General features: G+C 45.4%; 2 protein-coding genes across 4 annotated transcripts in view; one reads left to right on the forward strand and one right to left on the reverse strand.

Moving 5' to 3' along the window:
* On the reverse strand, positions 1 to 17,865 carry LOC129409375 (uncharacterized). Its single transcript, XM_055155237.1, is given in 12 exon segments — positions 1 to 117; positions 13,231 to 13,305; positions 13,425 to 13,493; positions 14,349 to 14,539; positions 14,718 to 15,005; positions 15,008 to 15,180; positions 15,551 to 15,705; positions 15,708 to 15,822; positions 16,044 to 16,143; positions 16,656 to 16,762; positions 17,100 to 17,199; positions 17,844 to 17,865. Coding segments are annotated over 12 exon segments (1,512 nt in total).
* LOC110164063 (SH3 domain-binding protein 4-like) overlaps positions 7,642 to 26,439 on the forward strand; it is a 24,497-nt gene continuing 5,699 nt past the window's right edge. Inside the window, exons 1-4 of one of the 3 annotated variants that reach the window (XM_055152001.1) lie at positions 7,650 to 7,770; positions 10,559 to 10,651; positions 19,590 to 19,761; positions 20,131 to 22,433. In XM_055152001.1, the coding sequence (XP_055007976.1) occupies positions 19,638 to 19,761; positions 20,131 to 22,433 (2,427 nt within the window). In that variant the 5' untranslated portion in view covers positions 7,650 to 7,770; positions 10,559 to 10,651; positions 19,590 to 19,637. Of the gene's footprint in view, positions 7,771 to 10,558; positions 10,652 to 19,589; positions 19,762 to 20,130; positions 22,434 to 26,439 lie in introns of all 3 variants that reach the window. The other 2 variants (XM_055152009.1, XM_055152008.1) reach the window with 2 other exon arrangements.

Raw genomic sequence — 26,439 nt, forward strand, 5'->3', positions numbered from 1 at the left:
TCAGATGCTCTCCAGGCTCCACATGTCCATGTGCACATCAGAGTTAGAGTGCAGTGAGAGTGCAGAGCTCCCAGCGCTCCTTGAATACACCTGTGTCAGGTTAGACCACTCATTTCTCTAGAACACAATTAAGACTTATAGGTTTCATTTTTTTACTTTCACAGTGTTACCTAGCAACCATGTTATACACTGGGCCCAAACTCAATAGAATTCTCCCAGTGGGGTGTCATAAATATGTTTTATTCTGTACTTCCTGTAATTTTCAACATTTGTTTTCTTCACAAATATGCTTCTTGGTTGGTGTAAAACTATCATTTATATTTACAACAGAACAACAGAAGCGTCACATGCACTTGACGTTACAACACAACTTCACTACAGCCTGACCCTGGAGCATGCACACACTCACACACACTGTGCTGGAAGGAAACAGTTCAGAGAAGATGAGTTGAGGTCAGCAGGGGGCAGCAGAGGTCTCCTGCAGGAGACCAAGGAGGTGCTGCAGAACAGGTGCACTTGAATGAAACAGAAATGTGCTCCAGCAGGATTTGGCTGCACATTGTGACAAATGTGTGAGTAAAGCTCAGAGCAGTGTGACTGTGAGTCCTACCTGTGTGTGAGCAGGTCCAAGATCAGGAGCGCTCCTGTCCTGTCTGTGCACCTGCTGCTCACTCCCTCGGCTGCAGGTCACATGACCGCTCTGCCCCTCCCTAGTGCTGACAGAGGAGTCATGTGACCTGATCAGTCCCAGCACACTGCTCTGTGTCTGTGGGGGTTTCAGGGGTCTTCTTTAACACAACACACTGCAGATGAAAAAACATTTCAGTGTTTGTAGTTACATGACCAGTCCAAAGCTTGGACACACCTCCTCCTCACTGTTTTTTTTTTTGTTTTTGTTTGTTTGTCTATAAGTTTCCTTCTTGGTAGTAAGTATGATGACCTAAATATGTTCTGTGTAAGTTAATACCTCACACAAGTCAATAGTCCCTCTTTAAATTTGTATTGTTACTTTTCAAGGTGTTTAAGAACAGCAGCAGGCTGTTGTGTACAGTGAGTGTTTCCCTCAGAGAGTCTGAATGAAACAGAATAACACACACGAGCATTAAAGGCGTCAAAGCTGTCTGTCTGTATGTGTGCGCATAACAGCAGCAAGTCAAACACTACCTGCCTCACCTCAGACCCAGACAAGAGCCTGAAAGCACCTGTAGAACCTGTGTGCTCTGCACTTCTAATCTCTGATTCCTGTGGATCAGTATTTCATCATTTGCACCTTTTAAATCAGAATATTCTAAAATGACATAAAATAAGAAATAAAACAAGTGTGATGACTTCCACGTTAGAAAACTGCTGTGCCCAATGGGAGCTGACGTCACTATAAACGTCATGACAACAAAGCGCCGCACGCTGTGGACCCTCCTGTGGAGACCTGCACATCACACTAGCAAGTAGTGGACTTTTTTTTTTTTTTAATTAATAGCCAAATGACGCTGTATGTTACCGTGGGCGTGTACCGTCATGGTGAAAACAGAAGTTAATCAGCAACATGGCGTCATGAAAATAAGACAAAGGTGCAAGAATCACAAAGATAACTTCAGGTGAATAAACGGTGATGGGAAACAGCTGGAACATGAATACAAGTCCTTTTTATAGAATATGTCTCTTTAAGAGAAATCAAGCACTCGACTGGTCAGAAAATACTGGTGGAAGGTAAGACATTAACTTAAATGTTAAAAGCACAAAACCCTGAAGAACAGAGAGAGGTTTGGGAGAGAGGCGCACAAACACAGCAGGGGAGTGTGTGCCGTGTCCTTGTGTCCTGCCGTGTCCTTGTGTGCCGTGTCCTTGTGTGCACACTAGAGGGAGCCAGCCCCTCACATAGGAGCTCTTCTTCTCCACACACTGGACCTGATAAGGAAATCTGACTCGACTCCAAAACATGTGTGTGAAAGTCAACACTTGAATGTGCTGCCTCATCAAATACACAAGTCAAATACACAATATACAAACTCTGTCAGTTTAAGTGAGGCTAAAACAGTAGCTGCTATTACAAATATATTCAGCTTATGGGGAAAAAATCTGGTCCCATGATATAAATACTTTATTTTTAGATCAACAGCATGGTTTAAATGGTTTTAAAATTCAAGGAGCCATATCACACCATTTTCTGATCCACTATGTTCTAATGTAGTTTGCTCATCACAAACAGACCTGGAGTTGTGTTTTATTTCATTCACACATAAATAATACACACAAATCTTAAGCCAATGATGTTCATTTTGTCTTCTTATATACTTGTATTGTATTGTATTTACCTTGTTGACATGTTTCGGCTGCTCGCTGCCACCACCAACATCGGTGACAGTTCTGAAGATGGCTCACAGCGGCAGCAGCCGAAACATGTCAACAAGAGAAATACACTTTACTGCAGTGTCTTTAAAAAGAACCCAAGAAATTAAAACACACAAACCTCCTTTCAATCAACTAGAACCATTTGGATAAATTCATTTTTTCACTTGAAAACTACCACTTCATGACATCACAAGGTGGAACAGAGCATTTGGAGCTTTTAGATGTAGACAGATTAATTCTAAAGGATTACTCAAACGTGCGTGCGTGCGTGTGTGTGTGGGGGGGGTGTTCGTGTGTGTGCGTGTGTGTGTGTGTTTGAGGAGGTGACAGCATTACAACATAGTTTAAATCCTTTTAGCCTGAGTGTTCAGTTGGTGTTGTTGTGGTGAGGAGAACATCAGGCACTGAACATGTCCCACAAAACGTACCCAAGTAAGTTAATTAAAAAAGAATATTACCCAAGTAGAAATATAAAGTAGTGGTCCAAGAGTCTAAGTAGGAGTAACTTCAAGAGTAATTGTAACAAAAATGTGACAAACTAAATCAGATGTGAAGGAGCTGCAAGAAACACAAATGTTTAAATCATTTCAGATTGTCACAGAAAGATTGTGTCACGTTAGACTCACAGAGGGAAGAAGAAGCACAACTTTTAGAATACTGTTACTTCAACAAAAATATTACTCAAGGAGGAGGAAAAGTGTGTATTCTAGTAAGTAAATGTGAGTAAATGTTAACCAGCTCTGCACAAAAGCAGGATGTGTTCATTTTCAATTGAACAGTTGACACACTATCGTCCAAAACTCAGCAAAAAAAACCTCCAGTGTGCAGCAGAAACCCGTCCAACCATGACACAGCACAAAACATGTGTGCGTTTGTTTGTTTATATATGTGTGTGCGTGCGCGTGTGTGTGTGTAGCAGATGTGTGTGTAGGAGATGTGTGTGTGTGTGTGTGTGTGTGTGCGTGTGTGTGTGTATGTGTGTGTGTGTGTGTGCGTGTGTATGTACACATGCGCATGTGTGTGATTGTGTGTATATGCATGTGTTTGTTTGAATATATGTGTGTGTTTGTTTGCATGTTTGTGTGTATGCATATGTGTGTATGTGTTTTTAAGTGTGTTTATGTGTATGTTTATGTGTATGTTTATGTGTATGTTTGTTGGGGTGTTTGTGGGGGTGTTTGTGTGTGTTTATGTGTGTTTGTATGAGGGTGTGTGTGTGTGTATTTGTATGTTTGTGTGTGTGTTTGTATGAGTGTTTGTGTGTATGTTTATGTGTATGTTTATGTGTATGTTTGTGGGGGTGTTTGTGTGTGTTTATGTGTGTTTGTATGAGGGTGTGTGTGTGTATATTTGTATGTTTGTGTGTATGTGTTTGTATGAGTGTTTGTGTGTATGTTTATGTGTATGTTTGTGGGGGTGTTTCTGTGTGTGTTTGTGTGTGTTTGTGTGTTGTAGGGTGTGTGTGTGTGTGTGTTTGTGTGTGTTTGTGTTCGTGTTTGTGTGTGTGTGTAGGGGTGTGTGTGTGTGGGTGTGTGTTGTGTTTGTGTGTGTTTGTGTTCGTGTTTGTGTGTGTGTGTAGGGGTGTGTGTGTGTGTGGGTGTGTGTTTGTGTGTGTTTGTGTCCGTGTGTGTGTGTAGGGGTGTGTGTGTGTGTGGGTGTGTGTTTGTGTTCGTGTTTGTGTGTAGGGGTGTGTGTGTGTGGGTGTGTGTTTGTGTGTGTTTGTGTTTGTGTGTGTGTGTGTAGGGGTGTGTGTGTGTGGGTGTGTGTTTGTGTGTGTTTGTGTTCATGTTTGTGTGTGTGTGTTTGTGTGTATGTGTTTGTGTGTGTTTGTGTGCGTGTTTTCATGTGTGTGTTTGTGTGTGTATGTGTGTGTATGTTTGTTGGTGTGTGTGTGTGTGTGTGTGTGCGTGTGTGTATGTTTATGTGTATGTTTGTGTGTGTGTTTGTGTGTGTATGTGTTTGTGTGCGTGTGTTTGTGTGTATGTGTGTGTATGTGTGTGCATGTGTGTGTGTTTGTGTGTTCTGAAACACTGTCTGAAGCATGACTCAGCAGTTTTGCCCTCATAAACACATTCGGTCAAACAGGATCAAACTGTTTGTTCTGGAAAACAACACACTCGAGAAAAATCACACATTTTCACATCTGACTGAAAAGCACATTGAGGCATTTAAAGCTACAGTGTGGAGCTTTCTGAAGGTGGAAAGTCAACTGCATGTTTCCATGGTAATACAGAGTTCACATCACTTCAGAACATTCTCCATGGAGATAGATTGTGTGTGTGATACTGTGGAATATTATAACCAAAGGCACAACGTCTCCATGGAAACAAGCAGGAGCAGGCCCTCCTCCAGGCCAAAGAAGGGTCAGGTTTATGGAGATGCGAGCCCACTCACTGTAAGAATAAATAATAATGATAATGATAATAATAATAATCATAATAATAATCATCATCATATTATGTCAGTTTTTCATATTTGACTTTTTAATTCATGTGGTGTTTGTGTGTGCACACGTGTGACCTGCACCTGTGTGATGTGCACACGTGTGACCTGCACATGTGTGATGTGCACACGTGTGACCTGCACATGTGTGAACAGGAGACTGTGAAGAGGAACACAGATGGCAGGAGGAGGCAGGAGGGGGCAGGAGGAGGCAGGAGGAGGCAGGAGGAGGCAGGAGGAGGAAGAAGCACATGGAAGTCCAGCAGACAGTTCCTCTGTGACCTGCTCTGACCTGAAGCCAGTGGAACTTTTGTATCACTGCAGTGTGAAAAGTGGAGCTTTATTCACATGATTTCAGTTTAAGGAACTTAAAGGACTGGGATTTTAAAGAGCTGATATTATGGAAAGGAATTTTGAAGTTTTTGAAGTTTTAAACAGCTCCTTTTCTCTTTGGTTCAGGAGAGATGGGCAATTCCAGAGCTGAAATATGAAGGTGTTTGAAGCTTAAAAACACAATAGAGCACTTCCTGTAGCGTTTTCAGTTTGAAAGAAGTTTGTCTTAGTCTATAGATGTCAGGATTTGAACAGAGGTGCACTGGGACTCTCTCACACCTGAATCCTCAATCCTGACTTTGGGTTCAGTGAAGCCTGACTCAGTCTCCAGAGCCCAGACAAAACCAGGAAGTGTGTGAACAAAGTGAGGAAGTCCCACCTCAGTGCACCCACAAGCACCGAGCCTCCAGACCTGCTCTGGGCCTGCTGCAGGCCTGCCCTGTGCACAAGCATGTGTGTGTGTAGCAGATGTGTGTGTGTAGCAGATGTGTGTGTGTAGCAGATGTGTGTGTGTAGCAGATGTGTGTGTAGCAGATGTGTGTGTGTAGCAGATGTGTGTGTGTAGCAGATGTGTGTGTAGCAGATGTGTGTGTGTAGCAGATGTGTGTGTAGCAGATGTGTGTGTAGCAGATGTGTGTGTGTAGATGTGTGTGTAGCAGATGTGTGTGTAGCAGATGTGTGTGTGTAACAGATATGTGTGTAGCAGATGTGTGTGTAGCAGATGTGTGTAGCAGATGTGTGTGTAGCAGATGTGTGTGTGTAGCAGATGTGTGTGTAGCAGATGTGTGTGTGTAACAGATGTGTGTGTAGCAGTGGTTTGTGTGTATAGCAGATGTGTGTGTGTAGCAGATGTGTGTGTGTAGCAGATGTGTGTGTAGCAGATGTGTGTGTGTAGCAGATGTGTGTGTAGCAGATGTGTGTGTGTAGCAGATGTGTGTGTGTAGCAGATGTGTGTGTGTAGCAGATGTGTGTGTGTAGCAGATGTGTGTGTAGCAGATGTGTGTGTAGCAGATGTGTGTGTAGCAGATGTGTGTGTAGCAGATGTGTGTGTGTAGCAGATGTGTGTGTAGCAGATGTGTGTGTAGCAGTTGTGTGTAGCAGATGTGTGTGTAGCAGTGGTTTGTGTGTGTGTGTAGCAGATATGTGTGTAGCAGATGTGTGTGTGTAGCAGTGGTTTGTGTGTAGCAGTGGTTTGTGTGTGTAGCAGATGTGTGTGTGTAGCAGATGTGTGTGTAGCAGATGTGTGTGTGTAGCAGATGTGTGTGTAGCAGATGTGTGTGTGTAGCAGTGGTTTGTGTGTAGCAGTGGTTTGTGTGTGTAGCAGATGTGTGTGTGTAGCAGATGTGTGTGTAGCAGTGGTTTGTGTGTGTAGCAGATATGTGTGTAGCAGATGTGTGTGTGTAGCAGTGGTTTGTGTGTAGCAGTGGTTTGTGTGTGTAGCAGATGTGTGTGTGTAGCAGATGTGTGTGTAGCAGATGTGTGTGTGTAGCAGATGTGTGTGTGTAGCAGATGTGTGTGTAGCAGATGTGTGTGTGTGTAGCAGATGTGTGTGGGTAGGAGATGTGTGTGTGTAGGAGATGTGTGTGTGTAGGAGATGTGTGTGTGTAGGAGATGTGTGTGTGTAGCAGATGTGTGTGTGTGTATGTATGTGTATTCTCCTGTAAAGACCTAGAACTGCACTGACAGGGAAGTACCAAAAGAACACACTACACTACACTGCAGTACACACTACTACACACTACTACTGTCTACTACAGTCTACTATAGTCTCCTACAGTCTCCTAATACTACTGTGTACTACAGTCTCCTACTAATACAATCTGTTACAGTGTACTACAGTCTATGAGTTCTACTACTACTACTACTAGTGCTACAGTCTACTAGAGTCTACTACAATCTACTACTACTACAGTCTGTTACAGTGTACTACTGTCTACTACTACTACTACAGTCTATTACAGTGTACTACAGTCTATTGCATCGTACTACAGTCTACTACTACTACTACTACTACTACTACTACTACTACTACAGTCTATTGCAGTGTGTTACAGTGTACTTCAGTGTGTTACAGTGTGTTAAAGTATACACTCGTCTATAGTCAACAGTCAGGTCAGGTGGGAGTGCAGTTTGAGTATTTGTTTATTTAGAGTATTTTAGTTTCGAGTATGTTTAGAGTACATTTGGTATTATGAGCCTCGTCAGAAGTAGTCTTAGTCCTTCTTGTGTGTTTAGTTCAGATGTTTTGTGGTGGATCAGGTGATAGTTGATGTGGAAGTTTCAGAATGACTGGGCTGGATCCTTGTGGTTTGGTTTTGCATTAGACTAGACTGTTCTGGAGCTCATGAGACAGGACGCTCCCAGCGCGGTGGGTCTGCTGAGGCTGCTCCTGACATCATGTCCTGTTGGAGACGTGACGGCCCCTCCTCTCCTCCGCCCGCCTCTCCCCTCCTCCGCCCGCCTCTCCCTCCCTCTGGCCCCGCTGCTATCACCCCCCCCACCCCCCCCCCCCCCCCCCCCCGCTCCGCTCTTTCCTCCGGGCCCTGGGTGGATCGCTCCTCCAGCTGCAGCCCTCCTGAGCCCGGAGCCGAAGCCGTCCTCCTGCCGCGGTCTCTCCGCTGTTCCGTGGACCAGAACGTACCCACGGTAAGCGCGCCCTCGTCTCATCCACAGACGTGCTTTTGCCCACTTTGGCTGAGTGTCCGTGCGCAGTGGAGCAGAGGCTGTCCGCGGTGCCAGCTCAAGTCTAGAAGTTTTTGCTGTGGGGAAATCCAGGCTGTTAGCTCGGGGCTCGCTTTAACCGTGTGGGGACTGCGCTCCCGGAGTCCCCGTGTCTCCCCGTGTCTCCGCGGGCACTGCGTTGTCCTAGTCCGTGTGGTTGGCCGGGTTTGGAGCGGATGTGTGGCGGGGGAAGCGGCTCTTTGGCTCTTTGGCTCTGTGCTTGTGTTTGGAGTTCCCCACAGCATCAGGGCTAACGGTTAGCGTAGCAGGCTTGATGTAATGACCAGTCTTGCCTTGTACGTGTGTGCTTTTCTTTACACGTGTGTGTGTAGTGTACACTGTGGAAAGACAGCGCACAGAGCGCGGAGACGTGCGCGTATTCAGAAAACGTGTGGATTCGTGGAACGGACCAAAGATTGAAGATTCCCGGTTGCCATGGTTACAGGAAGGCAACACGAGATGAGATTTAGGCTAGAACCAAGTGTCCTCACTCTGCCTTTTTAGGCAACTACAGACCTGTGGACAGACGGTCCAAAGATAAGATCCTGAAGATCACATTTTAAATGTGAGCGGGGACACAAAGTGTCTTTTCCCTCATTTCCACACAGAGCAGTCCATGGGTTTCATGTAGATGATGAAAAGTAAGGACAGTTGCCATGGTGATTATTAACTGAATATTATAGCCTAACATTTGAATGGTTGAGGTCATCAAAGCTGAAACTCATAAACAGTCCCTTTAGAAAGGGATGTTGGCAAACATGTTCCAAATTCCAGACTGAAGTCGACTGGAAGAAAAGGGTTAACAGATTTAAGATCCAAATGTCAGCTGTGGAAACAGACCTGTTCTCGGGACTTGTACTTGAGCATCACAAAGTATGTAGGAATAATCTTTGTGCAGATAAAATGAAGTCTTGTGGGGGCCTCATTTATGTAAATATTTGTCCAATAGCAGCTAAATGTCAGGATAGAACCAGGAAGTGTCTGTCATAAACAAATCATGTCAAACACAATGGGACATGTCTCTCACACACAGGTCTGTCTCAGAGATGTGCATTTACCTAAACCATATTTTCTACTAGTGTTGTCACCATTCTAATATTTAACACTTTTTTTCTAAGGAAACAATAAGGAGTAGACTCGATACTCAAACTGATTCTGATACCACGATGAGAATAAAATAATAATTAAAAAAAAAAAATTCTTCATCAATTTTGCACATTAACTGACAGAACTTTCCAGTCCATGTGTGTATAGTCTATGTGTCTTCTACTTGTTGTGACACAGCTCAACATCATTCTAAAGACTTTCAGGAAAGGTTCACTTCTGTCTGTGAATGGCACTTTTTAGGATCTATACCTGAGAAAAATGAGTATCTAGTTTCTAAACTAGTTTTAGTTTCGATTAGTATCTGATTTTTGACAAACCCAGTGCAAAGTAAACCAAAGAGCCTTGGAACTGTGTCAGATACTTTTGAACACTCACTTTATTGTTTGGCCTCTTCATATCTCCATCTGTTTAAAGTGCATATATGACGGGTTTGGAGGATAGGACCTGTGGTCGATACTGATCTTAGTTTTACATCAGTTAAGTGGCTGTTTGTAGGGAAAATGTTGAGAAGAAAAATACAAAAATACAGGAAGTAGTGCTGAGTTCTAAAACTACCCAAAATATAAGGACAATTTACAGCATTTTTCTGACTGTTTAAACCATTATTTTACAAAATAAAGGTGTGTCTCTAATTCTATTTGCCTAATTGCCACTACTGTGTAATTTAGAGTCTTGTTTACATTATGGTTGCTAAGTAACCAAACTGGGATGACCTATGTCACATCTGCTGCCTGTGTCCAACCAGGAAGTAAAATGATAAACTTCACCAAAATTGTAAAATCTCTCTGGAACTCACTCCACAGTCCACCAGGAACTCAAATTCACTGCAGCACTTCAAATCATGACTAAAAACTCACCTGTTCAATGTGGCGTTCCCTCCGTGATTCCCCCGTTTTCTACAGTGACTTCTTGTTCATTTGTAAAGTGTCTTTGAGTGTCAAAAAGAAAGCGCTATACAAGTCTGTTGTATAATTATTATTAGTTTTATTAAAACTAGACAAAACTCACCATTTTGCTGATGTACCCCCATTTTTGGCTCGTCTGGTACATACCTAGTCAGACTGGCGCCACCTAGTGCCTCCACTCAAATTCATTTCTCTCCAGCGACTAGATCAGGAATCAAAATACACTAGACAGTTTGTAAGAATCCAGAAGTGCGAGTTCGGGCACCAACCAATCAGCGAAGAGCCAGACATTCAGTGTTGTCAACGAATCGAAAGTCGGAACATAGAGAATGTTTGGTGAATTGTACCAAGGGGAAAGACGTTATTGTCCTTCTTCCTATTGGGTTTGGGAAAAGCTTAATATACCAGTTGCTCTGTTACTGGAACATTACAGACGTCACGACCAAACGGCAGCAATTGGTTAAATTGAAAAAAGTATCTGCCTACTGTCAAGTGAACAAATTCTAACACTGCGAGGTCAGACAGTTTCCATGAAGTGAAAACAGCTGATAAATCAGGCTAGTACACACCCACTGTGATGTACACACTTCCTTGTCCAGTTTTAGTTTTCATACTCTCTTATATATACATAGGATTCTGCAGTTGTTTTGTCAAAATTTCAAAATCCTATACCTGCTAATGTGATTTGCATTTATCCATAGAAGGGCCCCACAGCACAGCGATGTGTGCTGATGATGATGGTTTACGACGTCATCAGCTCCCACTGGGCGCCGCTGCAGTTTTCTTACAAAGAAGTCAGTGGATTTGTTTCTTTTATTAAGTTGTTTTAGATCAATATTGTGATTTAAAATGTCCAAATTGTAAGATAATGATCCATTTTATGATCTGTTCAATACAGGGATCCAATACTTTTATTTACTTATCATTTTCTTTTGTCTAAAAAAAACTGCAGCTCCGTTTTGCCAGGACCTGGTGAGCAGACTTAACCAAAACCCTGAATCTAAGCCTGATCCTAACTCTAATCTTAACCTAATGTGAAAAAATATATTGTCAAAAATCCACATGTGCGAGCCTAAACACTAACAAAGTAAAAGAAAAGCTGGATGTGCTTTTGTTGTAATCTTACCTCAAAATGCATCTTTGTCTTGTCTGTAAAAAGTTAGTTTGGACTTGGTCACAGGTGAGAGGAATCACAGGCCGAATGACACCAAAGTTTAAATGAAAGACAAATGAGCAGAACCCAGAGGCAGCCATGTTGGAAGTGCCAGCATTTCCTCCACAAACACAATCAATATTCCCAAAGACTTATTCTGCCTAAAAACATCTACCCGTGTAGTTTAGATCTGTACAAACATCTTCTGAAATGTGATTCTTGTATTAGCTTCAGTTCAGATTTCAGGTTTGTTTGTTTTTTTGTCAGTTCTTCTGAACATGTTTAAAATCTCAATTTTAAACAGATTATTAAAACATAAATCGCAAATCTAATCACAATCACTGGACAAACTGCTCTCCATCATGGACACTGCACGAGAGGGACAGATAATACTCCCTACAACTGTACAACAACTCACCCACTGCACTATAGAAGGACAGATAATACTCCCTACAAATGTACAACAACTCACCCACTGCACTATAGAAGGACAGATAATACTCCCTACAAATGTACAACAACTCACCCACTGCATCAGACTATAGAGAGACAGAGAATACTCCCTACAACTGTACAACAACTCACCCACTGCACTATAGAGGGACAGATAATACTCCCTACAAATGTACAACAACTCACCCACTGCACTATAGAGGGACAGATAATACTCCCTACAAATGTACAACAACTCACCCACTGCACCAGACTATAGAGAGACAGATAATACTCCCTACAACTGTACAACAACTCATGCACTGCACTATAGAAGGACAGATAATACTCCCTACAAATGTACAACAACTCACCCACTGCACTATAGAAGGACAGATAATACTCCCTACAAATGTACAACAACTCACCCACTGCACTATAGAAGGACAGATAATACTCCCTACAAATGTACAACAACTCACCCACTGCATCAGACTATAGAGAGACAGAGAATACTCCCTACAACTGTACAACAACTCACCCACTGCACTATAGAGGGACAGATAATACTCCCTACAAATGTACAACAACTCACCCACTGCACTATAGAGGGACAGATAATACTCCCTACAAATGTACAACAACTCACCCACTGCACCAGACTATAGAGAGACAGATAATACTCCCTACAACTGTACAACAACTCATGCACTGCACTATAGAAGGACAGATAATACTCCCTACAAATGTACAACAACTCACCCACTGCACTATAGAAGGACAGATAATACTCCCTACAAATGTACAACAACTCACCCACTGCACTATAGAAGGACAGATAATACTCCCTACAAATGTACAACAACTCACCCACTGCATCAGACTATAGAGAGACAGATAATACTCCCTACAACTGTACAACAACTCACCCACTGCACTATAGAGGGACAGATAATACTCGCTACAACTGTACAAAAACTCACCCACTGCACTATAGAGGGACAGATAATACTCCCTACAAATGTACAACAACTCACCTTTATGTAACTTATTTATTACTTTATATTTATTACATATTTTCTATTTTATTTTTATTTTTATTTGAGCTACTGTGTCCATGTATTTTCCCCTGTGGATCAATGAAGTTCATCTAAGTCTAATCACAAGAATTGCCAGATATTTTTCTCAACTTGTTTAACCCTAACATGAACCCAAAATGTCACAAATTATGGAACGTCTAGAAAAGGAGCTGAAGGTCCTCTATAAACAAAATGGACTCTTGTGAGCTTTTAGCCTGCTCAAAAACAAAGCTGGAGTTGTGTTTGTTTCATTCACACATGTTTGCGTAAACCTGCATTATTAGTCTGTCTACATGTCCAAAGCTCTAAATGCTCTGTTTTACTTGAACTTAGCCAAACTGCTTTATACTGCAGTACAGTAGAATACCCATCAATAGTTGCCCTTTCTACAAATATTTTCCTTTTGTTCAGTCAGAATTGCCACAGACAGTCTCCAGTAGCTATGTCCTGGTCCACCGAAAGACAAAGACAGTTCAAAGAGGTTAAAACAACTGCTGTAGCTTCACAGTTTAGTCATTTCGAGGACGCACATGAGTCAAATGATTCTTGTGAAGATGTTTGAAGTTTATGCATATGCAGGGTTTGTGTGTTAAACATGTGTGCATGAAACAAAAACAAAGCACAACTCCAGATATATTGGGGTGAGGAAAGAACATTATAAGAGAGATCAGAAAATAGTGTAATCTGAGCCCTTTAAACAGTGTCTTACAATGTCCCACAGGCCCAAACACTCTGGGCTCTCAAACATGTGAACCCACTGCCCGCAGCTGTGTCCTCTGTCCTCCTGAAAAAGGAGGACAGAGGAGCATGTGGACAGGGAATCAAAGCTCCACATCAGAGCAGCGTGACGTCCAAAAGTCTGTGAGAAGCAGAAGTCTGTTAAACCACAATGACTGCACTGACCCCCAGAGTCTGTAAGAGCCCAGAGCTGGACAACGACACAGGGCGCACTGCTGGACACAAGAAGTGAATCTGAAAATGGCATGTCAATATTAGCAACTTTAATGTGCCCGATGTGGAGAGGCCAAAACTACTAAACCAGGACTAAACCAAGACTAAACGTGTACTAAATAAATCTGTACAAAACCAGGACTAAAGCTGTACTAAATAAATCTGTAGTAAACCTGGACTGAACCCAGACTAATCCAAGAGTAAACCAGGACTGAAGCTGAACATAAACTAGAAATAAATTAGGATTAAACCTGTACTAACTAAACCAAGGCTAAACCAGGATCAAACCAGGACTAAACCAAGACTAGACCAGGACTAAAGCAGTGGATGAGCCTCTGTCTGTGGGCTCTGTCAGGTGAGCAGCAGGTGCAGGTCTGGTGCTGTTGGGTCTGAATAGAAGTCATTGTGCCCCTCTACCCCCACTTCCCAGCACACACACGCACACACATACACACAAAAGCACACATGCACACACAAAAGCACACACAAGCACATGCACACACACTACAGTGGGCTGTGGGCGGACTCACACATGAAACTGTGCTGATAACACAGGCGTAAGAACAGATTGGATTCATGAAGCTCTCCTTCTGCTCCTGAAGCCACACTCACACCACACATGTACACACATGCACACACACACGCACACACACACACTCACACACTCACACACTCACAGATATGTATTACTATAAGCCAAATAATGCAACTCAACAGCCTTGGAATGCCTGTAGACCCAGATCCTGGACCAGACTGGCACTGAACTGGAGCTGGAGAACTTAGGGAGGACTCTAGGGAGGGTCTCTGGACCCGGGAGCAGGAATCTGGATTCTGAAGTTAGACTCAGATCACATGGCCCTCTCCTGCATTCCTCACATTCCTAAGGGTTTGTGACAGGATTGGTGTTGGGGTCGGTGGTGATGAGGTTGGTGGTGATGGGGTCGGTAGTGATGGGGTGGGTGGTGTTGGAGTAGGTGGTGATGGGGTGGGTGGTGTTGGGGTTGGTGGTGATGGGGTGGGTGGTGTTGGGGTTGGTGGTGTTGGGGTTGGTGTTGGGGTTGGTGGTGATGGGGTTGGTGTTGGGGTTGGTGGTGATGGGGTTGGTGGTGTTGGGGTTGTGGTGATGGGTGGGTGGTGTTGGGGTTGGTGGTGATGGGGTTGGTTGTTGGGGTTGGTGGTGATGGGGTGGGTGGTGTTGGGGTTGGTGGTGATGGGGTTGGTGTTGGGGTTGTGGTGTTGGGGTTGGTGGTGTTGGTGTTGGTGGTGTTGGTGGTGTTGGGGTCGGTGGTAATGGGGTGGGTGGTGATGAGGTTGGTGGTGATGGGGTTGGTGGTGTTGGGGTCGGTGGTGATGGGGTGGGTGGTGATGGGGTTGGTGGTGTTAGGGTTGGTGGTGATGGGGTTGGTGATGATGGGGTTAGTGGTGATGGGGTCGGTGGTGAGGTTGGTGGTGATGGGGTCGGTGGTGATGGGGTCGGTAGTGATGGGGTGGGTGGTGATGGGGTCGGTAGTGATGGGGTGGGTGGTGATGGGTGGGTGGTGTTGGAGTAGGTGGTGATGGGGTGGGTGTGTTTGGGGTTGGTGGTGATGGGGTTGGTGGTGTTGGTGGTGATGGGGTGGGTGGTGATGGGGTTGGTGTTGGGGTTGGTGGTGATGGGGTTGGTGGTGATGGGGTGGGTGGTGTTGGGGTTGGTGGTGATGGGGTTGGTGTTGGGGGTTGGTGTTGGGGTTGTTGGTGTTGCGGTTGGTGTTGGGGTTGGTGTTGGGGTTGGTGGTGATGGGGTTGGTGGTGTTGGGGTTGGTGGTGATGGGGTTGGTGGTGTTGGGGTGGGTGGTGATGGGGTTGGTGGTGATGGGTTGGGTGTTGGGGTTGGTGGTGATGGGGTTGGTGTGATGGGGTTGGTGGTGATGGGTGAGTGGTGATGGGGTGGGGTGGTGGTGGTTGGGGTTGGTGTTGGGGTTGGTGTTGGGGTTGTGGTGTTGCGGTTGGTGTTGGGGTTGGTGGTGTTGGGTTGGTGTTGGGGTTGGTGGTGTTGGGTTGGTGTTTGTGGTGTTGCTGGTGTTGGGGTCGGTGGTGATGGGGTTGGTGGTGTTGGGGTTGGTGGTGTTGGGGTTGGTGGTGATGGGGTTGGTGTTTGTGGTGTTGGGGTCGGTGGTGTTGGGGTCGGTGGTGATGGGGTGGGTGGTGATGGGGTTGGTGGTGTTGGGGTTGGTGGTGATGGGGTTGGTGGTGTGTTGGGGTGGGTGGTGTTGGGGTTGGTGGTGATGGGGTGGGTGGTGGTGTTGGGGTTGGTGGTGATGTGGGGGTGGGTGGTGTTGGGGTTGGTGGTGATGGGGTGGGTGGTGTTGGGGTTGGTTTGTGTTGGGGTTGGTGGTGATGGGGTTGGTGGTGATGGGGTGAGTGGTGATGGGGTGGGTGGTGATGGGGTGGGTGGTGTTGGGGTTGGTGTTGGGGTTGGGTGTTTGGGTTGTGGTGTTGCGGTTGGTGTTGGGGTTGGTGGTGTTGGGGTTGGGTGTTGGTGGTGTTGGGGTTGGTGTTTGTGGTGTTGCTGGTGTTGGGGTCGGTGGTGATGGGGTTGGTGGTGTTGGGGTTGGTGGTGATGGGGTTGGTGGTGTTGGGGTTGGTGGTGATGGGGTGGGTGGTGTTGGGGTTGGTGGTGATGGGGTGGGTGGTGATGGGTTGGTGGTGATGGGGTTGGTGGTGATGGGTGGGTGGTGATGGGGTTTGGTGGTGATGGGGGTGGTGGTGATGGGTTGGTGGTGATGGGGTTTGGTGGTGTTGGGTGGGTGGTGATGGGGTTGGTGGTGTTGGGGTTGGGTGGTGATGGGTTGGTGGTGATGGGGTTGGTGGTGATGGGTGGGTGGTGATGGGTGGGTGGTGGTGGGTTGGTGGTGATGGGGTTGGTGGTGATGGGGTGGGTGGTGATGGGGTTGGTGGTGTTGGGGTGGGTGGTGATGGGGTTGGTGTTTGTGGTGTTGCTGGTGTTGGGGTCGGTGGTGTTGGGGTCGGTGTGATGGGGTGGGTGGTGATGGGGTTGGTGGTGTTGGGGTTGGTGGTGATGGGGTTGGTGGGTGTTGGGGTGGGTGGTGTTGGGGTTGGTGGTGATGGGTGGGGTTGGGTGTTGGGTTGGGTGGTGATGGGGTGGGTGGTGATGGGGTTGGTGGTGATGGGGTGGGTGGTGATGGGTCGGTGGTGTTGGGGTCGGTGGTGTTGGGGTCGGTGGTGATGGGGTGGGTGGTGATGGGGTGGGTGGTGTTGGGGTTGGTGGTGATGGGGTTGGTGGTGATGGGGTTGTGTTGGGTTGATGGTGTTGGGGGGTTGGTGGTGTTGGGTGGGTGGTGATGGGGTTGGTGGTGATGGGGTCGGTGGTGTTGGGGTCGGTGGTGTTGGGGTGGTGGTGATGGGGTCGGTGGTGATGGGGTTGGTGTTGGGGTTGATGGTGTTGGGGTTGGTGGTGTTGGGGTGGTGGTGATGGGGTTGGTGGTGATGGGTCGGTGGTGATGGGGTCGGTGGTGTTGGGGTCGGTGGTGTTGGGGTCGGTGGTGATGGGTGGGTGGTGATGGGGTTGGTGGTGTTGGGGTTGGTGGTGATGGGGTTGGTGGTGATGGGGTTGGTGTTGGGGTTGATGGTGTTGGGGTTGGTGGTGTTGGGGTGGGTGGTGATGGGGTTGGTGGTGTTGGGGTGGGTGGTGATGGGGTCGGTGGTTTGCAGTGGTCCAAAGTTATTCCTCACTTTCTGCATTCTGAACAGCTTAATTATTCATCACAATGAGTCAGCACTTTTCACAACACAAGACAACAGTTAACTACAGAGAACACCAACTGGCATGCTAACCATGCACTTCATCCTTATCCCCCTACCAATTGAAACACCAACTTGATAATGAAATGCAGACAGAACAAAGCAGACTTATTTTAATCTCAAGAGCTGCTTACACAATATATATGTACTGGGACAAGACAAAAAAAAAATCCAAAACATCAAAAACGCACATTCAAATGGCTTTTAAGATTTTGGATTTTGGATTAAAGAGATTTTAAGATTAAAGAGAAGTTTATCATTTTAGTTCCTGGTTGGACATGAGCAGCAGATGTGACATACATAGAGGTAACCATAATGTTTACAAGGGCCAAAACTGAAAATCTAAATGACACACTAGTTCTGATTAGATTAATACAAATAAATGACAGCTTTATTTTGTTAAATGAAGTGTTTAAAGGAAAAGTCCTTCCTTGTGCATAAATACTCTACATTTTGGATGGAATTTTCCTGTTGCTGACATAGGCAGTGGTTTTCTGTTTTATAACTCAGCACTACTTCCTGTATTTTTGTACGTTCCTTTTTAACCTTGTTCCACAAACTGCCACTTACCTGATGTAACAATGACAAACATCCTCATTAGATTGTTTAAAAAGCCCAAAGGCCGTCTGATAATGAAGCTATAGAGGCCACGTGTGAGTCAAACCAAATAAGATTTAAGGAAACAAGTTGCTCAAACTCAAACAGTCTGATTTGCATTTTGAATGTCACCACTGTCTGTGACTGACATGAAGTTCCCCATAAACTCTGAGGGAGAGGAGGCGGAGCTCTGTCTTTTTGACCAATAGCAGAGCAGGCTGAGTGAACTGTTTCTTGTTTTTATTTATATGCAAAGGGAATAAATATTAATGAACATTTAAAATTTAAATTAAGATTATGGCCAATGAGGCTCATTTCCTTCTTCAGTCCCTCAGCAGGTTGATGTCAGTTCATCTACAGCATTGTTTCCCAAAGACTGGGTTGCGACCCCCTGGTGGGTTGCAAGAGATTGTTTTTGGGTCGCCTGATCTGAGCCTGATCTGCTGTTGCGCTCTCCTCCTGCACCCGGACTGGAATGCACTACAAAAATACAGACACGCCCACCTATCTCATTAGAAATGTTGAAATGTTGACATATAATTTCTAATCATTTTATAATTATTTTATTGACTGATTTGTTCCAGTATTGTTGGTTCAGTTGAATGTTGAAAAGAAAAAGAATTGAGCTACATTTAATGTCCAAATAGGCGACTTATGGATCCTTTTAGTGCTGCTTCAATGAATGACTGTTTTTCATTGTTTAAAACTTGAGTAATACTAAATGTTCAGAGACACGATCACATAGTCAATAATAAAATATCCTCATTAATGTTCACTAATTGTCAAATCCACCCTATTTTGTGATTTACAAATAATGTCTCTTGACTTGGGTCATGAAGGTTTGTGACTTTTCCCCAGAAAAAATGTTTGATCTACAAAAACACTGATCTACAGGAGAGGGAAAAGTACAGCAACAATCACACAAAGTAGATGATGTGACTGATAAGAGAGCAGGTTGTGATGACATGCTTAGACCTAGTTTAGTCCTGCTTTAGTCCTCAGATTGTTTTTCCTGGTCACCTGCAATGTGTCACCTTAAGGGGAAAAGGCCTGCAGAGGGCTGTGGTGTCCAGCCAGAATAAACTTCCAACCAAATGAATCCACATCATAAACTTTTACTTGGGGGCGATAACCGATATTTCCATGATGGATAACAACATTTCAGACCATGGCTCTCAGTAGTAGTGAGTTTGGTTTGTGTGAGGCCTGTGTGGTACTGAAGAGTCTGTTGGGTGTATTTGAACAGGCCTGTCTGAACACGTGTCTGTCTGTGAGAGAGGGCGGTGCGTTTGAGGACGGCACCGTAAACAGTGTTCAGGGACTTTGATGTGACTGCACTCGGCTGTAATCCTGAGAGCTTTGAACACCGCAGGAGGTCAGGAGGAAGTCCAGAGGAGTCAGACCTGTTACCGGGTCACAAGAGGGTGCTATGTACGGCAATGCCACACCTGTTTATAGGGGTCCTGGTTGAACTTGTAGAGGAGGGTTCAAGACATGTAAATATGAATACTGGTTATTAATCTGCTTGTTCTTGTTGCCTCATCCAAAACATACCTGAAGGGGTTTTAGATGTCATCAGTGCATGTTGGAGTATTTCAGAGATCTCTCCCAGATAATAGGTTTAGTATCGATTAGTATCTGATTTTCGATACTTTTGACAACTCTAGTGAGATGTAGGGAGCATTGTCTCTAACCTGGTCCTGTCTCTGTGTGGTGTAGTAACCATGGAAACCTGCTGACCCCCACTTTGCCTTGAGAGGATCCAAGATGGCGGCTCATCGCATCCGCGCCTCCACCAGCAGTAACCCCGCCCTGCCCCGCTGCCGCTCCGAGGGGACCCTCATCGACCTGAGCGAGGGCGTGTCCGAGGCCTCGCTCACCCATGTCAAAGGTCAGGTGTCCTTCCATACTCCTGCGTCTCACATGCCCTCCCATTCTCCTCCTCCTGTGTGTCAGATGTCCTCCCATAGTCTTGTGTCCTTATATGTCAGATGCCCTCCCATGCTCTCCCATCTTCCTCGATGGCTGTAGTGTTTAACTAAGACTTGGAGCAAGAAAAATGTCTCAAATATCTTTGTTAATGTGCAGATTTTGTGGTGTTGTTGAATAAATCCAGTGTTATGGAAAATTACACTTTTAGTCAGATAATAAAACAAAAAACATGAAAGTAATAAAGTAATTTTGACATAATGGATATTGAACATGTAGTATAATTATCTCCAATATAAACATTTGGTCTGGTCCGTGTTTGCCTCCACAGTGCCTTCTCCCAGTGCCTTGCGGTTGGACTCCACGGCCTCGTTCGGTGCTGCCCGTGAGGTGGTGGCCATCAAGGACTACTGCCCTTCCAGCTTCACCACGCTCAAGTTCTCCAAAGGGGACCGCCTGTACGTGCTGGACTCTTCTGGAGGCGAGTGGTGGTACGCGCACAACAACACTGAGATGGGCTACATACCTGCCGCCTACGTGCAACCACTCAACTACCGCGACTCCTCCTTCAGCGACAGTGGCATGATCGACACCCTGGGAGAGGTCAGCGAAGACCCGGCCAAAGAGCTGGACCTGCTGGGAGAATGGCCCGGCGTGATCCTCAAACCTCACCTCCACAACCCCTTCACCAACACCTCCACCAACCCATTCATCAGCGCTGAAAGCTCGCTAGACCAGAACAGGAACCAAAAATCTGTAGACCTGCTGTTCTTCGACCCTCCTGCTGCATCAGATTCTGACAGTGGCTTTCCAAACCTGTCCGTCCCAGTGACACCTTCAGGGTTGGGTTCTTCGTTACGTAGAGACAACCCGTTCTTCAGAAGCAAGCGTTCCTATAGTCTGTCAGAATTGTCCATCTTGCAATCTCAGTCAGATGGCACTCAAATGTCCAGCGGGTTCTTTGGAGGTTTGAAGGCACCGGCCCCTGAGCAGTTCCAGAGCAGAGAGGACTTCAGAGAGGCGTGGCTTACTCACCGGAAACTTGCCAGGTCTTGCCACGATTTGGACTCCATCGGACAGAATCCTGGCTGGGGTCAAACGCAGCCAGTGGAGACAAACATTGTGTGCCGGTTGGATCATTCAGGCGGTGCAGTCCAGCTCCCAGACACCAATATCAGCATCTACATTCCAGAAGGCCACGTGCTCCAGGGAGACACCCAGCAGATCTCCATGAAAGCCCTGCTAGACCCACCACTGGAGCTGAACAACGACCGCTGCACTACGGTCAGCCCGGTGGTGGAGATCAAACTGAGCAACATGGAGACCAAAAGCCCAGTGACTCTGGAGATGAAGCTGTCCGTGGTGGTCAAGATGGAGAGCCGGCAGAGTACTGAGGTCCTCTGTGTGCGGAGTGATTGCAAAGAGGGTCCTTACACCCCTGTTCCACAAGCCTACATGTACGGAGACACGGTGCAGGTGTGTTTGGACAACTTGGAGCCCTGTATATATGTGTGCGTGGTAGCGCAGTCAAAGGCCCTGTCGCCAGAGACCACTGTCTGGGAGCAAGTGGTCAAGAAGATCACCTTAGGGGTGTATGGACCCAAGCATATCCACCCGCTCTTTAAAACCGTGGTAGCTCTGTTCGGTCATGACTGTGCTCCCAAGACGCTGCTGGTGAATGAGGTGGGGAAGCAGGCACAGGCAACTCCCTCTGTGGCTCTGCAGCTGTGGGGGAAGCACCAGTTTGTCCTGTCCAAGCCCCAGGACCTACATGTGGGGGTCTATTCCAACATGGCCAACTACAAGGTCCAGCCCGGAGAGGCTAAGATCGTGCGAGGGTTCCAGGTCAAACTGGGGAAAGTGAGCCGACTGGTGTACGTCATCTCCTCCCAGAATGCAGAGGAGCTGTCAGACTTCACCTTGCGCATCCAGGTCAAGAGCCATCAGGACTGTATCCTGGCACAGTTCTGTGTGCAGACACCAACGGCTCCTCCTAAAGCAGGGCCCAAGAGTTCTGTACAGCGCCGGTTCCTCAAGAAGAAGGAGGTGGGGAAGATAGTACTATCTCCTCTAGCTGTGGCCACTAAATACCCTGTGTTCCAAGACCGCAAAATCAACAACCTGAAGTTTGGAAAGCTTATCAAAACAGTCATCAGGCAAAATAAGAACCAGTACCTGCTGGAGTACAAAAAAGGAGACTTTGTGGTCCTGCTCAGTGAGGAGAAGATCAGACTGAAGGGACACCTGTGGACTAAGGAGTGGTACATTGGATATTACCAGGGCAAGGTGGGTCTGCTACACACCAAGAATGTGCTGATTGTTGGAAAAGTCAAACCCATTTACTTTAACGGGCCTGAGCTCACCACGTCTGGTCTGCTGGAGCAGCTCCTAAAGCCTTCTAAGTTCCTGACATACATCTATGCCTCTGTGAGGACCGTTCTGATGGAGAACATTGGGGATTGGAGAGCCTTTGCAGACGCTCTGGGCTACAAGAACCTGCCTCTGAGCCACTTCTGCAGAGCTGAGCTGGACAGTGAGCCTGAGAGGGTGGCCTCTGTGCTGGAGAAACTCAAAGAGGACTGTAACAATGCTGACAGTAAGGAGAGGAAGTCCTTTCAGAAGGAACTGCTTACGGTGAGTCAACACTCCAAACATTCTCCAGACTGTTTCACTGTTCAGAACAGAGTCAAGTTTAAAGGGCTCATATTACACTGTTTTCTCATCTATGTTATAATGTTTCCTTCACACATGTTTAACACATATTTAGGCTGAGTTCTTCTCTCAAATGGAAAAAAAAAAACACTCTGCTCCTCCTTGTGATGTGAGTACAGGAAATTCTCCACTGTGTTTTAAACTCCACACACCTTCACTACAGTCAACTGGATAATTTCAGTCTTGGAATTTCCAATCTTTACTGAACAAAACAGAAAAGAAGCTGTTCCCTTGAAAACTACTACTTCATGACAAGAAGGTGGAACAGAGCATTTTGAGCTGCTGCACCAACGCTGTTTAAAGTGGCACTAACACCCTCCGCCCACAACCTCATTTCAAACAGAGCTGCTAAACAGGGCAGTACCTGGAGGACTGAAAGGGAGAGTGAGGGGGGCGAGGGGCGGGGTCAGGAGGTGTAAGGAACAGTGTGACTGGTCTAACAGGTATCCACACTGTTTGTACACAAAAACACCTGTCTGTAATCAGGGCAGTCTCCTGTGATGTCACCAACTACTGGAAATTGCACAGGCTATTCTAGATTTGGATATGTTTGATCAGAAAGCTGCACATGTCCGTAGTTTGCCTAAAAGCTCCCAAAAATGATTAGGGTCCGAGTGCAATGCTATTCAAACACCATATACACAGTTTAGCTGTGAAAAATGTGGAATTGGTGTTTAGTTCCACTTTAAAGGTCCTATATTAGATAAAATCGACTCTTGTAAGTTTTAAGTCACGTTAGAATGTTAGCTCCTCATAAACAGACCTGGAGTGGTGTTCTGTTTCACTTTTTCCACTTTGTGAGCTTATGAAGTTGTAGTTTTTAAGTAAACAGCTCCTTTTACCTTCAGTTCAGTAGAGATTGACAATTCCAGGGCTGAAATGATCCAAGTGATTCTAGTGAAGGTGTGTGGAGTTTAAAAACACAGTGGAGCACTTCCTATATTCCTACATGACATCACAAGGTGGAAGGTGGAGTGATATGTGTTTAAAAGAACAAGAGCAGCCTAAATACACAGGGTATGTGTGTTAAACAAATGAAACTAAACAGTCTGTTTATGATGAGGAAACGACATAATATAGAACAGAAAAGAGCATAATATGGGCCTTTAATGATTGGCTGTAGCTGCTGGGGTTGAGGTAGTGACAATTCTGATCAGAAAGAATCCTTTTAGGTTTATTTGGATTTTAGAATCTGGGAACTCCGAGTGAGGAACACCATCTGTTTTGTGATTGGATCACTGGCTTAACCTGTACATGATTCTTTGTTTAATCAGCATACATTTGTTATTAGTAAAAGCAATACTGGATTCGAACTAGTGTTGTCATCATACTAAAATTGCTAAAACTCAATTATTTTCTATTCCCATGTGTGTAATTATATGTGTGTAATTCCTCAGTGGTCCAGGTCATTTCCATAGTGCTCCCTGGGTGTATACGTGTGCTCTTATAGTTCTGATCCAGCTCAAGATCATTCTAAAGACATTCAAGAACAGTTCCTGGTACCTGTGAAAAATGAGCTATCTAGTTTGAAAGTTTTAGGATCAATACACGCATCAAGTTTCTTGGACTTCCGGTCATTGCACAATACATACTGGGAAGGATTTTCCGAAAAAGTGAGCATCAAACCTCCATGTTTGTTTTCCCAGTGGGATGTGTCTATTGACAAAGTCGATCTTTTCAAGTCTTTTGAACCATATCACTTTTGTTTCTGGTTCTGATATTGTCATATTTTAATTTTGGGATTCAGACATCGTTAATTGTGTGGTTGTTGGATCCTAACAGTGGAAAACGGCTCAAGAAATTAGTTTGTAAACTCCATAGATGCAAAAGTGAATCAGATGTGTGTGACTGCAAACCTCTGTTCCTTCCCATAGTGAAAGGTGAAGGTGATGGGCAGGATTGATCCACAGGAAGGACCAAAAAGGAAACCTTTGACTGCCTAAATCATCCCGAGTTTGCAGTGAACATTTTGTATGTGGAGCGCCAACAAAGCAAAATCCCGATCCCTCACTCAGCCTTGGTTACGAATTTAAAAAGTCAACGCCAAAGCAAAAGGCACCAGCTCTTCACCAAGAAACACCTTCCACTGCAAAGAGACCAAGACTTGATGTTGCTGTAAAACCACAAGAACAAGAAAGTGCAGCTCAGTCTGTTTGTCTTCTGCACCTCTCACTTAACAAATGGAATCCTGCTTTGATCCACATAAAATATGTTCTCTGTAAACTCAGGATGATTTCTTAGGCAGTCAAATGTTTCCTCTTTGGTTCTTCCTGTGGATCAATCCTGCCCATCACCTTCACCTTTCACTATTTTTCAATTCCGTTGGGAAGAGAAACAGTTTGAATGGAGGTTTGAGTCACACATATGTGATTCACTTTTGCATTTATGGAGTTCGCAAACAAATTTCTCGAGTCGTTTTCCGCTGTTAGGATCCAACAACCACACAATTAACAATGTCCGAATCCCAAAACTAAAATATGACAATATCAGAACCAGAAACAAAAGTGATATGGTTCAAAAGACTTGAAAAAATCGGCGTTGTCAGTAGACACATCCCACTGGGAAAACAAACATGGTGATTTGATGCTCACTTTTTTGGAAAATCCTTCCCAGTATGAATTGCACAATGACCGGATGTCCGATATTCTTGATGCGTGTATTAGTATGGGATTTTTGATACTGTTGATAAGCCTAATAAACTAAAGTTGTTATCCTCGTGCCCTGTGAGAATGTTTGTAAAGCACATGTGTGATTATGTGTAAGTGCTGGACAGGAGCCTGCTGACTAATGCTGTGTCTGCACTCTGAGCTCGCCCACTGACTTCAGACAGGAGCAGACAGGAGCAGACAGGAGCAGAGACAGAGAAGCCGACAGGAGTAGACAGGAGCATTCCTCTTCCTCCTGTGTGTATGTCGTGCGCTTTCCGGAGTGTTGGCCGGCTTCCTTCCGCCAGCGTCTGGGCGTGGGGCTTATCTCCCTCCTGAGAATGAGGAGGAATGTCAGGCATTCGAGTGGGCAGTGAGGGCCGGCCGAGGAGGGGGGCACTGTGAGGGCCACTGACGGGGGGCGAGGGACACAGGAGCAGGAGTTAAGGGTCAGACATTCAGTTTAGTTAGTTTTTTTTTTTTTTTTTTGCTTTAAATGAACAGTTTTAGATTCTACAATTAAACTTATGTGACCTTAGCCCGTAAATAGAGGACACATCATAAACTGTAAAAAAAATAAATAAATACAATAGACATAGAAAACCCGGTAGCCGCTGCGTTCCAAACAGGAAGTGAGCATGGGGGCTCCTTCTGACCCTGGCTCCCATTGACTTACACTGGAATATTGTCTCCCCTCTCTCTGTAACTGCTGCTGTGAGCCTCTTCATTTTGGTCTTAAAATATTCTTATTAACCTGCTCTACATGATCCTGGGGTTTTGCTTTTTTCTTTATCCTCTTCATAATATAGAGCTTGACTCCAATTTCACTTCTGTAGCCTCCAGCATCACGAGCTTCATTTGACATTTTATACAGTCTGTGGGGCATACACCAGTTTTTCTCATTCAGTATGTGGACAGGCTATAGTCAGCGGAGGTCAGAGACAGGTCAGCAGAGGTCAAAAACAGGTCAGCAGAGGTCAAAGACGGGTAAGAGTGGGGTTAGCAGAGGTTGCAGAGGGATCACCAGAGGTAAGAGATGGGTCAAGAGAGGTGAGAGAGGGGTCAGCAGAGATGAGAGACGGGTGTTTCTGAGCCTTTGAAAGATGTGCATTTGTCTCAAGGATACAGGGGTCAGCAGAGGTCAGACAGGGGCCAGCAGAGGGGTCGGCACAGGATAAGATTGTAGTGGATGGGTTTTGGGTTTGGAACAGTCAGAGTAAACTTCAGGTTTCACTGTCTTATTAATGTAGGAAATAGACAGTTTGATAGTTTAATTTTGTTGA

Source organism: Boleophthalmus pectinirostris, unplaced genomic scaffold (genome assembly GCF_026225935.1).
Source record: "Boleophthalmus pectinirostris isolate CB_2022bp ecotype Guang Dong unplaced genomic scaffold, ASM2622593v1 HiC_scaffold_1, whole genome shotgun sequence".
Classification (NCBI taxonomy): domain Eukaryota; kingdom Metazoa; phylum Chordata; class Actinopteri; order Gobiiformes; family Gobiidae; genus Boleophthalmus; species Boleophthalmus pectinirostris.